The sequence below is a fragment of the Equus caballus genome, chromosome 25, assembly GCF_041296265.1.
Source record: "Equus caballus isolate H_3958 breed thoroughbred chromosome 25, TB-T2T, whole genome shotgun sequence".
In the NCBI taxonomy this organism is placed as follows: Eukaryota; Metazoa; Chordata; class Mammalia; order Perissodactyla; family Equidae; genus Equus; species Equus caballus.
The window spans coordinates 13,085,647-13,102,291 of NC_091708.1; the positions used below are offsets into that span (position 1 = coordinate 13,085,647).

Below are 16,645 nucleotides of genomic sequence, written 5' to 3' on the forward strand. Positions count from 1 at the left end.
TTACCACCTGCAACAAAAACTGCATCTTGTTCATCTTATTTTATCACCAAAACTTAATGCATAGTAGGTTCGCAGTGAACAGTCACAGGATAAATAGACATCCAAAGAAATCCTGGAGTGTCTATTTTGGAATCAGGATTAAACGGATAAACAGGTGGGCCTCAGTGGGTTTGCTTCCAGATCACTGCAATAGAGTGAGCGTTGAAATAAAGCAAGTCAAAGGAACTTTTGGCTTCCCAGTGCATCCAAAAGTCATGTTTAGGGCCCAGCCCTGTGGCCGAGTGGTTAAGTTCACGTGCTCTGCTTCAGCGGCCCAGGGTTTCACCACTTCGGATCCTGAGCACGGACCTAGCACCACTCATCAAGCCATGCTGAGGCAGCGTCCCACATGCCACAGCTAGAAGTACTCAAAACTAGAATATACAACTACGTACTGGGGGGCTTCGGGGAGAAAGAAAAAGAAAAAGACTGGCAACAGATGTTAGCTCAGGTGCCAATCTTTAAAAAAAAATGTTTACTGTAGTCTAAGTGTGCAATAGCATTACATCTAAAAACAAGTACATATCTTAATTTACAAATATTGCTAAAAAATGCTAATCATCATCTGAATCTTCAGCAAGTTGTAATCATTTTGCTGGTGGAGGGTCTTGTAAAAAATGCAGTATCTGCGAAGCAGAAAAAAGCAAAGCTCAACAAAATGAGATATGCCTAGACACACGTGTGTGTGCGAGTCTCTGCAACACAGCAGCTGAATCTCTACAGCTCTTCATCACCAACTGCTTTTGATTGGTTAGTTTCCTAAGACATCATAACTTAGTTTGATTTAGAATAAAACAGAGAGGTCGGGCTTTTCCGGACGGGAAAACCAACGTGAAATGCTGAGCAGACCCCTCAGCCTGACGGTCTCTGCTGGAGCGATCTCTGTCCCACGGCATCAAGCGCCAACAGCTATGAGCCCCTTTCAGAAATCACTGAGACGGCAGTGCCTCTGGATCCTTGAACTGGACCAATCAAAAAGCATACGGCAATTTCTCGAAATTTTCTCTCTCTCAGTTTATTAAAATGCATATTTTACAAATAAATATTTTGAACAACCCAAATCAATCAGGGCAGTGAGATCACAAACCGTTGCTTCTTTCTGTAAAGAAGGCCCATCATTAGCTCCCACAGGAATCCAACAGCCACCTCCACAGTCACCAACGCAATCTGCAAGACATGATGGAGGCTACTTACAGCCCAGAGACACCAGGGACTCTGCAGGGTCAGTCAGCTGAACAGGTGCAGAAGCCGGCTTGATCCTTAGAACCTCTGCAAAGCCATCACCAAACCAGCAAGTGACATGTGCTGTGTCTACAGTAAAGTAGAAAAGGCGGTCCTGGCAGAGCTTCCGTCGATATACAGACCGAGGGTCAGCGGACAACACAGCCTCGATGGCACACCTTGCTTCCTCTGCTGATTGAAAATATTTAAATGAAGCCTGACTGACATCTGCAATGAGAAGAACAGAACTTAATGCTCAAAATCGTGCAGGTCAAGGGGGCCAGACCCATGGCACAATGGTTAAGTTTCGTGTGCTCTGCTTTGGTGGCCCGGGTTTGCAGGTTCAGATCCTGGGTGTGGACCTATATCATTCTTCAGCCATGCTGTGGCAGCAACCCACATATAAAGTGGAAGAAGACTGACACAGATGTTAGGTCAGGGCTAATTTTCCTCAGCAAAAAAAAATCACGCAGGTCAAGTTTCATTATAGGGAACTTCAATCTGGAGTTTGGTTGGTTCCTTGAACATCACTTAAAATGAACAAGATTTGGAAATCTGTTCAGTCTTTACAGAGAATGTCACCCGCAAGTGGTATCTACTGTCATTAGATTAAACATAACCCCCAATTTTGTCATGATGATATTTTTCCTTAGTCTTCTAACTAGGAGAGCTGAGCTTTCATTTTCTGACAACCTAAATGTCACTTTTCTGTGCTCAATGTAGACATCAATTCAAAGTCTCGCACTTTCTTCCCAGAGTGGAGGCGTGGTCAGGGACCACGCGTGGCAGTCCCAGTATTCTCAGAAAGCCACAAGAAAGAGGACTAAACCCACATGTACCCGGAGCACTGGCGATAGCCAGGGAGAGTGCCTAGAGAGCCGCATCAGAGCCCCACAGTTAAAGTGACCCCATACTCCCTAAGGAACAGGACACGAGAGTCTTTGTGGAAACAGTGAAACGGAAACACTGAGAAAGTCCAACCCATCTCTCGGGAACAGGCCACTCCGTCCCACCCCGTGTGTATTTCAGGGAAACAGAGGCTTCCTCTGTCAAGCGGCAAAACTCCCTATGTTTGTATCATTGTGGACGCATTTTAACTTCTAAAATACGGTATGCACAAAACTTAAACTAAACAGGAGCTGTGACCTAGTTTTGGGGGGTTTTTTTGGGGAAGATTAGCCCTGAGCTAACATCCACTGCCAATCCTTCTCTTTTTGCTGAGGAACACTGGCCCTGAGCTAACATCCGTGCCCATCTTCCTCTACTTTATATGTGGGACGCCTCCCACAGCATGGCATGCCAAGCGGTGCCATGTCCACACCCGGGATCTGAACCAGTGAACCCTGGGCCACCGAAGCAGAACATGCAGACTTAACCACTGCCCCACGGGGCCGGCCCAATGACCTAGTTTTTAATAGCTACAATGGAACACACAACCAAAAACAGGTATGTGCTTTAAACAATGCTGTCCCTGCTCAAAACAGCATCTGCAGCGTGGTAGACCTTTGTCCTTCTGAAAGTACACTCAGTTTTCAGAAAACAGCTAAAAATCACTCTGGGCTACGTCCAATACATAAGCTGGTAAGTAAAGCCATGAAGGTCAATTTCTGGTCACAAACCAAGGGTCAATTATGCAGTGATAATATTCCTTTATTGCATGGCTCATAAAATAACTGTAAGGCCACTCAAAACAGACGAGATGCAAATACAGCACACTCTTCAGTGACAGTGCTCTGGCAGGAGCTGCAGGCCGTGGCACGGCTGTTCCTTTGGTGCAGGTGCCCCTCTCACTTCCCTGCCTACTCATCCTTCCAGGCTCAGCTCCAATGCCTTTTCTTACAGGAAGCCTTCCCAGATTTCCTTCCCACTCCCCAAGTCAGAAGCCTTTTCTCCCTCGTGTGCCCACAGCATTCCATTCCAGAGCCAGTTCCCCGACATTTCAGTATCTTTCACCTCTTCTAGATTCTGAACTTTCTGAGGTCATTTCTCATGTCTGTGCTGGCTCTAAATTCTCCTCTCTGTTAGAAGTCAGTCCCCGCTTTATAATTGTATTTCATAATCTCTCTTTTTAACCATTTTTTGTCAATAAGGCATACTGTCACCTCTCAGACACACAGCACTATAGTTTAAAAAACACAAAACTTTCCAAAGTAGGATGCATGCACGATAAACACAAGCCAAGGGGTCAGTGTAAATATGAGGTATCTTGCAGGCAGTACTGCTCCGTTCTACCAAATCCTTTTAGAACCGCCCTTGCTCCCCCATCAGCTGCACACAGGGGTGAACAACCCTCACAAACAAAACCAACTGGACAATCCAGCGATTTGCTTATGAAACAGAGACCCCCAGGAAAGAAGGAGAAGCACAGCCCTCCAGTGGCGATGGACTCTGACATCTCCTTGGCAACTAGCTGGAAGCACTGCACCCACTCCTTCCTTCTAGATTTGCTGCTTGGGATCTGCGGTGGGCTGGAGAGACCAGACAGCATGGCGAGAAGCAGACGTTAGAGTAAACAGACTCCAGTTGCCCGCCCTCGGCCTCTCTTCTGCAGTCAAGGGTTTCTCTCCAGTGCAGGGACGTTATGGGGACAACTCCCGTGCTAACACCCTCTCTCCTTCTACTCCTGGGCTCAGAGCCAGAGGCTGAGCTACCAGCCACCTGACAGAGTAAGATGGGACATTCCTCTAGTCAGACAGTCAACAGACGAAAAATCTTCATCTGCTTAAGTACAGAACAAGCACACTGTAGCTTCTGAATGCTGTTTGAAACTCCAAGAACTACTGTACCAGCAGACACCAGACCCTAAAGCACGGCCGCCTCATGAGGCAGCCCACGCTCAGCCTGGGGCTCGCTGTGCAGCACAAGCAGGTGCCGAATGAAAGTCGTCAGATGAGGGTGTTGCCCAAATATTATTTTATACTCCTACACTTCTTTACCACCAGTCACACTGACACATACTCTGTTAGAACTGCCCTCAGAAGTACCAAATTGGGCTAAATCTCCTAGGAAAAGCTCATCTCTCATTCAGATATAAGAAATGGAAAGTGCCTGGTTCACCTTCTGAACTGAGGTGCCCGAGGTCCATCTCCGCGTGAGGAGTGAACCGGACTTCCAAGGGGGCCGCGGGGGCCTCCCTCACCCAGGCGGGAACCACAGTGCCGTGGGCTGCAGCCGCCGTCCTGGAAGGGTGGGGAGGAGCTGCCGGCCGCCTCTTCGCGCTGTGTCCTGGTGGGACCACTGCTGCTTCCCCTGCCCTCAGCCTCTCATCTGCACCTTCCTCTGAAGGGCTCTGCTCCAGGCGAGGCGGGCCCACCTGCTCTTCTGCCACACTCGGACTCTGACCACTTCTCGGTTCTGAACCCAAGCTCGCCACTCTCTCCCTGTGCTCAGGCAAGCTTTGCTGGATTTCTGCCCTGTCATGCTTCACGTCGTTGTCTCCTGAAGCTCCGTCTTCAGAATACTCAGGTTTCTCCTCAGTGCATCTGTAGGGTGATGGTTTGCCGTATCCTGAGAGCTGTTGTTGCTCACAGCTGTCACTCTTGCCATCAGACGGGGACACAGTTTTTGTTTTAGGTTGGTTATTCTGTAGGTTAAAGTCCCCTAAAGGCTCAATCAAATTTTGTGGCGAGTCATAATCAGCTATGTAGGGCTTTATGTCTAGTACGGGTGTGCCATGAATCATGTCAATTCCAGAAAGGTAGACAGCTCCACCTATAATGCGAGAGACATCCTCTTAGAAACGTTAACAATGAAGAACAGCACAGACAACTGGAGAACCAACATCGTCTGCTCACCCCACCAAGCTTACTCACAACTCTCTCACACCAGGCTTGTACACCTGCCAACACACACTTTTCTCTCTAATTGGAAATCCATCCTCTTCTCTACCTGTCAAACTCCTACTTGCCCTTCAAGGCTCTCACATAACACCTCTTCTACAAATCTGGCTCTTCCAGGCCCAAGTTCTTTCCTCCGGGTTCCACCGTGGAATCAGTAGAAACCTCTCCGAGAGCCCCTTCCACATGGTCTGGGGCAATGACCTCCTTACAGTCTCTCTCCCTAGACAGTGAGTAGGTCCTTGAGCCTTGGGTGACACCAACTCATCTTTGCCTCACTGGGGCTTCTAACTCTGTTCCAGGCACATCAGAGTCCTCCATATCATCTCTGTGGGACACATGAGGGTTTCCACCAAGGCAAACAGACTCTAAGGTGGCCCCCATGATGCCCACTTCCTGGTGTTCACAGCCTTGCATAATCCCTTGCTCTTGAGTATGAGTGGGCATCCCTCCAGTGACTACACTCTGCTGTCTAAGGCTCCCGTGCTTACTGGCAGACTCACTTCAGAGACTCTCCTTGTGGGCTTGACGAAGCAAGCAGCCACACTGGGAAAGCCCACAGGGCAAGGAACTGCAGGTGGTCTCCAGGCACTATGGCGGCCACCTCGAACCGAGGGCAGCCACCAGCCAACAACAAGCAAGAAGCCGGGGCCCTCAGTCCCACAACTACAAGGCAGTGAATTCTGCCAACAACCTGAGTGAGCAGAAGCAGATTCTTCCACACTCAAGCCTCCAGATAAGAACTCGTTCCAGCTGACACCTTAACCGCAGTCTGGCGAGATCCTAAGTGGAGGACCCAGCCAAGCTGTGCCCATACTTCTGACCCACAACAACATAGTAACGTCTCATACACATAAGAACTATGCGTTGTTTAAATTGCTAAGTGCATGGTAATTTGTTACACAGCATCAGAAATCTAACACTCCATCAAGACTCAAGCAATTAAGCAAAACCTAAGTCACCATTACCAAATATTAATGACAAGACTCCTGCTGTCTCACACAGCTGCTGTTCAGTTCCTGCTACTGGTGCAGTCTACTAACTTCATGTTTGAGAAACTGGCCAAACGAGAATCAAAAAACTGCATGTGATCACATTCAATTCTGCCTCTATTTAAGAAAAATATGACTAACAAAGGACTGATTTCTCAAACATGCTTACTGTGAATGAACTTGGAGCTTTGAAAGGATGACTTGACCTTCTAAGTGATACATTAAAGAGCCTCAGTGCTCTCATGCATAAAGTGGAGACCGCTACCCTCTCAAACCCACAGAGCCAGTGAGAGGTAACACACATGAACATCATCTATAAACTGTAAAGCGCCGCACAAACACCCGTGGTCACCACCATGCCTGTTCAGTGAGAGCGTCCAGTGCTGCTGTGTCTGCTCCCGCCTTCTGATTAGCCCCCATCAGGATGCCGAGTTCTTCTGCAGGGCGGGGAGCTCCATCTGGTTCCTTTACCACTCTATCCCCAGCACCTAGAGCAACGCCTGGCGCATATTCAGTGCTCAGAAAACATGTCTGGGCTGCACAAATGATCATAAAATGTCCCAGTACGGCTACCTAAGTTGGTTAGCCACCACAAACTGAGAAAGCTCAAGTTGGATCAGCTACAGAATTTTTCTGGAAAACCTATCAAAGGCCTGGCTAAACACAATCCAGTAGGGGAGTTCACGTTCTGGGAAAGAACCAGCTAAATAACTGCTCTCATCTTTTTAGCACCCAATAGCCTGAGAAGTACTCTGAGGGCTTTTGTTTCTTAAGATTCTCAAAAATCTCCTGTGGAGTCCCAGAGAGGCAGATTCTTCTCCTTTGCCCACTTTACAAACAAGCAGGCAGAAGTCTGGAATGGTCTCCTGACTCCCGTCTACCTGCCGTTCCATCTTCTGCCTCTCTAACAAATGTGCTGATTAGGTGAGGGGGACTCGAGAACTGGATGCTCTCTAGAAATGTACGGCTCAGTACCCAGGTTATATGCGAACACACAGTTAAAACTAATCTGGTGTTCTGCACAGGTCCTCTCACAATCTGACAGGTGTCGGACCCTACAGTGCGGTTCATTCCAGACCCTCTGCCACACGTCACAGCTGACAGGCGCACTGCAGCCTCCAGGCGTTCACCTCCTCACGGCTGGAAGGAGGAAATGACACACCACCACCCTCTGTGCTTATCATACACGCACGTACAACCAATTACTGTGTGTTAAATTTTGAAAGTGTCTAATTAGTTTTGAATCATTTTGTATTTATTGCATTGCAAGTCAGAAAATTTGGTTACTAATTTAATGATTATGAAATCTTAAGAGTTATTTTTCAGTACTTTAATAACTTTTGGTAAATGCAACGATATAAACAAACCCTGAGCATCCCATGAGAGCTAATTTCAAAGTGTTTCAACGCTACACTCTTTTAATCATTTCATTTTTTCTTCAATGTCTGGTGGTTTTTTAATTAACATCATTGTTACTTGTCTGAATAACAGCCACTGCTGAATACTACGTTGATTTTAGAAGATTGCTTTTGGTTAAGGAAACAAAGGTAAAAGTAGAAAGAAATGCGTTACCTTCTACCTTTTCCAGTTTGGCCAGGGTCAGGCCTATGGCGTTGGGACGATGCGGGCTCCTCGTGGAGAAGACGCCAGTCTTCGCACCATTCAGCCTGGGAGGCTGCACTTTTGCCTTACAGCTCAAATGACCATTTTTGTGAAAAACAAACAAAATCCTATTGAAAATAAACCAAATCAGTGAGTAAGAAAAGAGCACAAGTTAATTTAGCATTATGATTTGAGGGAGGAAAAAACTTTAATCCCTACAAATTAAAATTAAAACAGAAAGAATGCTTTTAATGGTATTAAAATGTAATCAGTGGGGGAAAAAAAATAACACCATTCCCATTTCTTGAAGGCAGACAGAGTCGCATCTCTGCATCCTTTGCCCCAAGCACAAGGCCCAGCACACGGTAGAAGCTGAGTGGACCTTGTCAAATGTCTGATTAAACAATAGTTGCTAAGTAAGTGCCTGCCATGCGCCAGGCACTATGCTAGACATTTTTATACTCATTTCCTTCAATTCTCTTAACAACCCAAAAAGGTATAACTTTTCCCCCATTTTAAGGATGAGGAAATTGAGGCTCAGAAATGTTAAATAACTTGACTAGGTCTTCTTATACAAGATACAAAAGCAGGAATCCATGAAGAAAAACAATAACAGATTTGAATTCATTAAATCATTGAATTTACATACTACAAAATGCCATCCCAGGAGAAAACGTCTGCTACATGTAATGGGTTAATATCTGCGGTATATAAACTGTTCCCATCAATCATAAAGTGAAGGACAACTGAATATAAGGAAACTAAGCAAAGAACAGGAATAAGCAATTTACAAAAGAAGCAGAAATAGTCAACAAACATAAGAAAAAATGTCAAAGCTCACCAACGAGTAAGACAGTAAACTGAAAAACAAGTATGTCCTATTTTTCCCTGTCAGGGAAAAAAATGTAAAAAATTGATAACGTAGTGTTGGCAAGGGTGTAGGGAAAAGGTCATTTTCAAATACCTTTGAAGTATAAATTGTTTTTTTAGAGGGTAATTTGGCAGCAGCTCTCCAAAATTATGAATATGTGCACCCTCTAACCCAATATATCCATTTCTGATATTCTATTCATAAAAATATGTAGGTGCTCAAGGATATGCGTCTCAGGGGGTTTGTTACAGCATTACCGTCATAGCAAAGTCATTCTCCACTAACAAGAAAGAGATCAAATCATGGGACCTCTGTATTTTGCAATAGGCAGCCGTTAAAGCAAAAAAGGAAAATCTCTATGTACTGTCATGATATATACTAAGTGAAGAGAACATATTCGATTTTTAAAAACAAACACCCACTCTAAATGTGCATATTTATGCTTCTACGTGAATTAAAAAAGAAAAAGAAAAAAAGAAAAGGTCTGGCAGGAAAGACAGTGAGCTGTTAACGGTGATCACCTCTGAAGAGCACTGGGAGGTGGGGACGAGAGGGGAAAAATAGGAGAGATAAGGGAACATCTCTTTAAATACTTGTGAGTCCATGGTTTATATCAGTCATGTTTTTAACTTAATTCAACTAAGATCATACAAACTACGTCAGAACACCCATGTTCTTTCTACTCTACTCAAGTCTCCAAAGTAATACAAAAAATAAGCTATTTCAGAATAAACACTTAATTTTAGGTCTTCACCAGTAAAATCAGACCAATCCAGACTGCTGATGCTGGAGTGAGGAAGAATGGACAGACAGCACTCCAAGCGACAGCAACTACCACCGGCACAACACAGGCCCTAACACAGGTAACACTATGTAAAGTATCCAGACTTCTAAGGTCTCTTTTATCTTTTAGGAAGAATAGACTTAATTCTTTGTGGGTCTAGAGCAGAGTCCACAAACTTTTTCTGTAAAAGGGCAGACAGTAAATATTTTAGAGTTTGTGGGCCAACCAGTCTCTGCTGTAACTATTCAACTCCACCACTGTAGCACAAATGCACCCATCAACACCACATCCACAAGTGTGCGTGGCTGTGCTCCCATAAACCTACTTACAAAAACAGAAGGGAGGATGGGTTTGGTCCATGGACCGTAGCTTACCACCCCCTGGTCTAGAGGACAGAACAATGACTCATGGACACAATCAAGAAAGGTCTACAGATTTCAGCTCAACAGAAGGTGTTCATCACAGTCAGAACCAATGGCAAATGGAAAGCACCCCTCGGTGGATCCCGAGCTCCCCTGAGGGTGTCCAAGTTATGCAGACAATCACGCGCATGAATACAGCCCAGGAGTTCCATGCGACAGGCGAGGGGAGTCTGGACAGCAGCCTCCAAGGTTGCCCCAACTGGAGTACTTTACTCAGGCACAAGTTCTGGCCCAAAGTACCACTTCTAACTATAAAACAACTTACCAAACGTGAGAAAACTGTTCTAAACCCATCAAGGAATGTTCAGGATTATTAAAGATGCTCTTTCTAATCCTCAAACAAGCCCGTGAATGACTACAAATGGACGGCTGCCTTGGAGTACCATTCTTGGCTGAGAAACAGGATTCCAAGTAGCCAATTGGCTCAGTTAAAAGATTGCCTACAGAAGAAAATTAGATAAGAAATCATTAGTCAAAAGGTCAAGCAAAGATTAAAACAAGTTATCTTTAATGCATGGATTTCACAGTGTTAAAATCTACTAGGTGCTACGCAACTATAAAACACGATTCTTGCAGTATTCGTGAATACGTACAAATACCCTCATCACTCCATACACATTATTATATCCCCTTAGACGATAGACTGGAAAGAGCACAGGTCTAAGAAAGAAAGAATGAAAGGAAGAGGGCATTTTTTGAAGACCTATTATGACCATAATTCAAATTCTATGCTGTCATTACTAAGTTACGTGACCTTGGTCAAGACTAAGAGGGTATCTCAAATAGAGGGAAAAACATGCACAAACTTAATGAGAAATGTTGTAGCATATGCAGGGAACAAGCCATTTTGATTGGCTGGAGTGTGAAATACAAGGCAAAGAATAATGCAAGAAATGGAGACCATCGTTGTACATAAGTACAGATGCTTTCAGTGGAAAACAACAGAAGATACAAAACAAACTAGTTTAATTGAACAACAGAGTGAGGGCATGGGGCCATACTACTAAAATATCTAGAGGCAGAGTAGATTTCAGGTTAGGCTTGGTCCAGTAGCACTCTGCCCTTCCAGAATGTAGGCTCCACATGGGTAGGTGTTTTTCTGTCTTGTCTCCTGCTGTGTTCTCACTGTCTAGTATTGCCTACAAGAGGGTACGTACTTCAAAAAACTAATGTTGCATGGAAAAAAGGATTATGTAAGCCTAAACTGATTAAAATGTAAAGTGAAAATATGAAGGAATATATATAACATCATCCTATTTATGACAATTTGGTTTATATATGTACCTATCTAAATATGTACACACATGTCTAGAAAGTTATCTGTAAGAAAATTCACCAAAATATTAACAGCGGTTAAAATGAATGGAGAGATTTTTGGGTGTTTTTTTTTTTTCAAATGTTACTCTAAAGATTTTTTTTTCCTTTTTCTCCCCAAAGCCCCCCAGTACATAGTGGTATATTCTTCGTTGTGGGTCCTTCTAGTTGTGGCATGTGGGACGCTGCCTCAGCGTGGTCTGATGAGCAGTGCCATGTCTGCGCCCAGGATTCGAACCAACGAAACACTGGGCCGCCTGCAGCGGAGCTCGCGAACTTAACCACTCGGCCACGGGGCCAGCCCCTTTTTGGGTTGTTTTTATATTTAACTTTGTAATTTATATAATATTTGAAATTTTTGCAATAATCACAAATCATTAAAAAAAATTTTTTTAAAGCAGTAACTCCTTTCAAAAGAAGAAAAAGTTGGCCAGGCAGCATCAATATAGGTTTAGAGTCCAAGGTACGCACGACTACCATTTTTGATTTACAGATAACTTCTTTTTCACATTTCATGAAGGCTTTATTAACTTCTTTTAAGAGATGATACAAAGACACTCTAGACCTTCAGGTTACTTCCGGCTTCCATTAAATCTGTCCTACCAGCAAAGGGCCTGAGGCTACCCCTCGCAGTACCTTTCATTAATTTCACTTCTAAAAAGTAAATTATTTGATACATATAAAATAGTATATGCAACATACATGTAAGTCATAAAGCATAATATTATACTAAAATCTTGTGTACCCTGCCCTCCCCCCAGAACTAGAGCTTTACCAATAACCTACATCTTTTTATGTTGCTTCTCTCCCACGCCACGGCCCTCCTTTCCCCCTGAGATAACGGGAACCTGAATGTAGTCATTTATCATTCACTTTCTTTTTAACTGATTTTATCACATGCATAAGCATGCCTAAACAACATTTCATTATTTTGTCTTTGAGCTCTATAAAAACTCATATCAAACTGTATGTTATCTTCTCAGAGTTGCTTTCTCTCTTTCAATATTATGATTCTAAGATCCATTCATACTGTATATGTTTTTGATGACCTTTTTCCCAAGTATGTTACATTCTTTTTTTTTTTTGATCCTCCTCTATGCTCTGTGGAATAGATAAACATCTTAAAGATGAAGAAACTGAGGTCAAACAATTCTCTGGTGTTCATTAAAACATCCTGAAGAAAAATGGCCAAAAAAGACTCCTAACCTAATCAACAGGGATCCTTGTGTCCTGTTTTCATTTGTTTAACACACTTTCCAAGTGTCTACAATTGCTAGGCATTGTACTAAGTTTGGGGAAAAGACACAAAACAGGAACTCTTATCACAGTGGAGTTACCAGTTGGTTGGGGAGACTCTCACGATGTGCTTCAATATCATGGGAAATGTCATCTCGGCAATAATGACTAAAGACCCTGCCCCTGACCACGGGACGGGGGGCCTACAACTTTATAACTCACTGAGCCACTGCTTCATCGAATCAGGCTATACCTGTTCCTCAGAGGTGACACATAAGCTACGATAAACTAAGCTGTCACCAGTTAGATTGAGTCCAATCGTCCGAGCATTCCTGTAAACAGAGCAGGGTAACGCTGGTTGAGTAATGGACTGAAAGCATGCTCACGGAGCTGCGCCGTAGGAGTCCGTCAACTGCGTCACTCTTCAGTCTCTGGGACCACACTCAACATATCAGATGTCCACTTAACAACCTAGTGGGAACTCAGCACATTCTAATATGTCCGAACCCTCAGAAACCTATTTATCTATTCTCTGTGCCCCTGTTCTTGGGAAAATAAGCGCTTGAAACATAAACACTCAATAATTTCCAAATATAAATGCTATTTGAATGCTCTACTTGAAGTGGAGGCCTGAGAACGTCCACCCAGGGGAATCCTAATCTTCTTCCTCTTACCTCATATCTCAAAAAACAAAGTAACAGTAAGCGCCTTGCACTTGGTAAGCCCTGTGCTAAATGCCTGGGTACAGACACAAACAAGAACCAATTCTCATCCTCCAGGGTGTCCAGTATCTTGACAGAGATGGACCAGTAAATCAACAATTAAATCAAACTGCCTTACGCGTAGGACAGGGACAAGCTCAGGTGTGGCAGAGTAGTAATGGCATGACAACCTACGGCAAGGGAGAGAAGTGGTTCCTTCAGGGTTCCTCCCAAAGGAACACGGAGGGTTATGACTGGCACCAGAAAGGAGAACGGACAAAAGCAACATAGGGCCACTCCACTAGCTGTGTAACCTTGGGCAAAACTGCTTACCTCTCTGAATCTCAGTTTTCTCAGCTATGAAACAAGAAGACCTGTCTTGGAAAGCTGTAAGATTACTAAAACACATAAAGCACCTAGTATAGGAGAAGATGTCAGCAAGGAGTAGCTTTTAAGGGCTTTGCTCAGGCTTTTCACTCATTTCAACATTACAACTGTATTAATTGTGTAGTAAGAAAAAAACCAATTGGTTATTAACGCAGAGTTTTCTATACACAAGGAAAGTTCAGGTCCTTTTCAGCTCTTGCCTGGACTATTAAATTAACCTTGTTATAGTCTGTCCCCCCTCCGCCTGTCCCTCCCCTCCTCCAAACACAGTACACCAATCTTCCAGACTGAGTTCCTCACGCCACGCTACTGTCTAAATTTCCCAGTTCCCCACAGGTAGCAGATGTCATGTGTCTGACTGGTATTCAAGGTTCTCTACAACCCAGATCCGATCAATGGTTCCCATATCTGCCCGTTCTCCCCTCCAGACTTCCAGCTCCCCAGCCCCACGCTCTATCCACCTCTGAGCCCTGCTCTTTCCTGCCTGTCAAAATATTAGACCTGGAATCCGGCAGTGTGCAACCGTTTTTTTTAAATGAGTACAACCTTTGACTAGATAACAGTACTTCTAGGAAATTTAAGTTAAACATTTTGAACACAGGCAAAGATTTTAATTTCAAGAACTTTCATTTAGGGGCCGCCCCATGGCGTAGTGCTAAGTTCGCACCTTCAGCTTCTGCAGCCCAGGGTTCACCGATTCGGATCCCAGCTGTGGACATGGCACCACTTGGCAAGCCATGCTGTGGCAGGTGTCCCACATATAAAATAGAGAAAGATGGGCATGGACATTAGCTCAGGGCTAATCTTCCTCAGCAAAAAGAGGAGGATTGGCAGCAGGTAGCTCAGGGCTAATCTTCCTCAAAGAAAAAAAAAGAAGTTTCATCTAGAACTGGCAATAACCTAAATGCCCCAAAACAGGAAACAGGCTAAATAAGTTAGAGCACATCTAGAAAACAAAATAGTGTGCAACCTCTTAGAGTTAAAATGATTAATTGCCATGTAAAGATTCTTATGACAAGCTTTTTTTTAAATTTATAAAACAGCGGGCTCGCCTAGCCACTCAGATTTCTGGTGTGAATGCGCTGAAACAAGTACGGAAAGCAGACAGCGAGACATTGACAGTGGTGTTCTCTGGGTGATGGCCGACTCCTTTTTCTTCCATTTGCTTCCTCTAGTTTCTAAACTTAATACATTCTGTGCTATATAAAGAGGTGGAAATAGAGAAACAAATCCACGCCCATCTCCCCAGGCCCCGTGTAAAGCGACCCGCGCCCGCGCGCTGCCTCACTTCCTCCAGCACAGCGCGCTTCTCTCCCGCCGCGTGTTCCCTCTGACGCGCACACCAGCGGCAGTGCGACGCGCTCTCCTATCCCAGCGACAACCCCCAAGGCAAGGGCCGCGGCGCTGCACGTGGCCGTCCTGGCCACCGCGCCAAGACCAGACGGACCACAGCCACCCAGACCCGAACCTCAGATGCCGTCACCGGCTCGCCTCTCAGACGCATCACGTGGTCGCTGGCGCACGTGACCCGCACCTTCACATTAAGCAGGAGCAGGACGCCCCGCGGCTGGAGGTCTCGCTTCCCGCGTCCCTCCCTGCGGTGAGGTCGGCCGCCGGCACCCAGGCCTCTCCTGAGCGCCGCACCGCCAGCCTCTTGGCAGTTACCTGTCTCCAGAGCCGGCTTCACGCACCCGCACGGGGTCGCTGCGGGGCCGGGCCCGCGCTCCTGCAGGCCGCGCATGGCTGCCGCTCACAGCGAGACCAGCCTGGCGCGCGCGAGCTTTCCGCTTCCGGTCACCATGCCTGGGGCCTGCGCAGTAGGCGCGCCGGAGGGGCGAGGCCGGGCTCGGGCGCGCGCGGGGAGGGGGGCGCGCGGCGGGCGGCGTCGCGGGACTCGGGGGCGAGGCCGGGCTCGAGCGCGCGCGCGGGCGGCCGGGAGGTCGCGGCTGGGACTGCGCGACGGTGTCATCCCGGCCTCGGTTCCTCCTCCGAGCCCGCGACTCGGTGGTCCCGCGCGGACCTGCTGGCCCTTCCCGCCCTTTCAGGGCAGTGAGCCACTCCGAGATCGCGCGCTTTGCAAGGGGGACACATCCGTGAAGATTTACGCGCCAAAATGTCTTCTGTCGAAATAATAACCTACATATCCAACGCACGACGCAAAATTTTTAAAGAAAAAAGGATAGGTATATGAAATTACCGCATAGCACGATGATCAGATGTTAAATGTTCAAAATTCTCTGGGTGGTGGGAATACACAGATAATTATACGTCTCTATATGCTCCCATTTCTTCATAATAAAAACGATATTTTGTGAGAAAGGAACCCAAGTAAACCTTATTTCAAATCTAAGGGATGGGGAGCCCCACACCGGATTCGGGGTAAGACGTGGAGACTGTTTCTTGTCCTCCATACCTCACAGGAACCGAAGTGAAGGAAATTGAGAGTCGACACGCCATACACATGGAGGGGGTTATGGTCTTTGCTCCTGGGCAGCTCTGAAAAGTTGAGTGCCAGCAAGAATCGTTTTTTCATCCCGTGCGATGACCCGTTGTCCCAGCACCGAGAGCCTGTCGTTTTGCCCACTCACCTGTAACTCATCTCTCACCCACACAGTTATCAGGTTTCTCTATACAGTGTTCTGTTTCTGTTGGTTCAGGGGAGAGAAAAAAGACATATTGCCTGCAATATAAATTTGTCAAAAGCATACAAGTCCACAGATTTAAAAGCTTAGCAGCCATGAAAAGCTGTTCTAAACCTGCTCATTTGTCACGGACTAATATATCACTAGTGGAAAATAACCAGCAGAAGGAGCCAAAGATTTAAAGAGAAGGTTGTGGTTTAAGAAAAACACAACACTTTAAAAATTGATCCAAATCGTATAGGCGTCCTCTGATAGGTCCTTTCCACACGAAAATTTGGAAAAGAATGCCGTTATTCTCTTTCCAGGAAGAAACAGTTGTGCGCAGCTGAAGAAACGAGTTTGAGACCCGCTGCGCTGTATCCGCGTGGTAAAACTGGGGCCGTCGTAGCTGCGTTTGCCGCTAGATGGTGGTGTTGCTGAAAGTGAGTCTTAATTCGTAGACAGACTAGCGTAGGGAATGAGAGGTATTTGCCCTCCTGGCGTTAGATACCATTATCCGATGATAATCACACACACAAAATACGTTACACAGTGTGACAAGTACTGAAGTGCAAAGCAGACTTGGAGACACTGATGGAGATCGCTACCTGTTTCAAAG

The 16,645-nt window shown here is 45.6% G+C and overlaps 1 protein-coding gene across 11 annotated transcripts; it reads right to left on the reverse strand.

Annotated features, from left to right (window-relative positions):
• Positions 1-1,038: 1,038 nt before the first annotated feature.
• Positions 1,039-15,236, reverse strand: TRMO (tRNA methyltransferase O). Of its 11 annotated transcripts, none has more exons than XM_070251876.1 (6): positions 14,694-14,901; positions 14,073-14,145; positions 10,033-10,207; positions 7,661-7,818; positions 4,318-4,971; positions 1,039-1,206 (listed from the first exon to the last, which is right to left on the reverse strand). In XM_070251876.1, exons 2-6 carry the CDS (start codon positions 14,122-14,124, stop codon positions 1,058-1,060), a joined length of 1,188 nt encoding a protein of 395 aa, XP_070107977.1. In that variant the 5' UTR covers positions 14,125-14,145; positions 14,694-14,901; the 3' UTR covers positions 1,039-1,057. The 11 variants fall into 11 exon arrangements, with proteins under 11 accessions (XP_070107977.1, XP_070107976.1, XP_023485483.1 ...); XM_070251875.1 differs by having other exon boundaries at positions 1,039-1,488; XM_023629715.2 differs by lacking the exons at positions 14,073-14,145; positions 14,694-14,901 and adding an exon at positions 15,071-15,236 and having other exon boundaries at positions 1,039-1,488.
• Between the last annotated feature and the right edge of the window lie 1,409 nt (positions 15,237-16,645).

Excerpts from the sequence above, each read along its gene's own strand:
- TRMO (XM_023629715.2), bottom strand. The coding sequence starts at position 15,146 with ATGCGCGGCCTGCAGGAGCGCGGGCCCGGCCCCGCAGCGACCCCGTGC. Across the intron at positions 7,819-10,032 it reads GAACAGTTTTCTCACGTTTG|GATTTTGTTTGTTTTTCACA; the intron begins GTAAGTTGTTTT and ends TATTTTCAATAG. Across the intron at positions 4,972-7,660 it reads CAAACTGGAAAAGGTAGAAG|GTGGAGCTGTCTACCTTTCT; the intron begins GTAACGCATTTC and ends CTCGCATTATAG.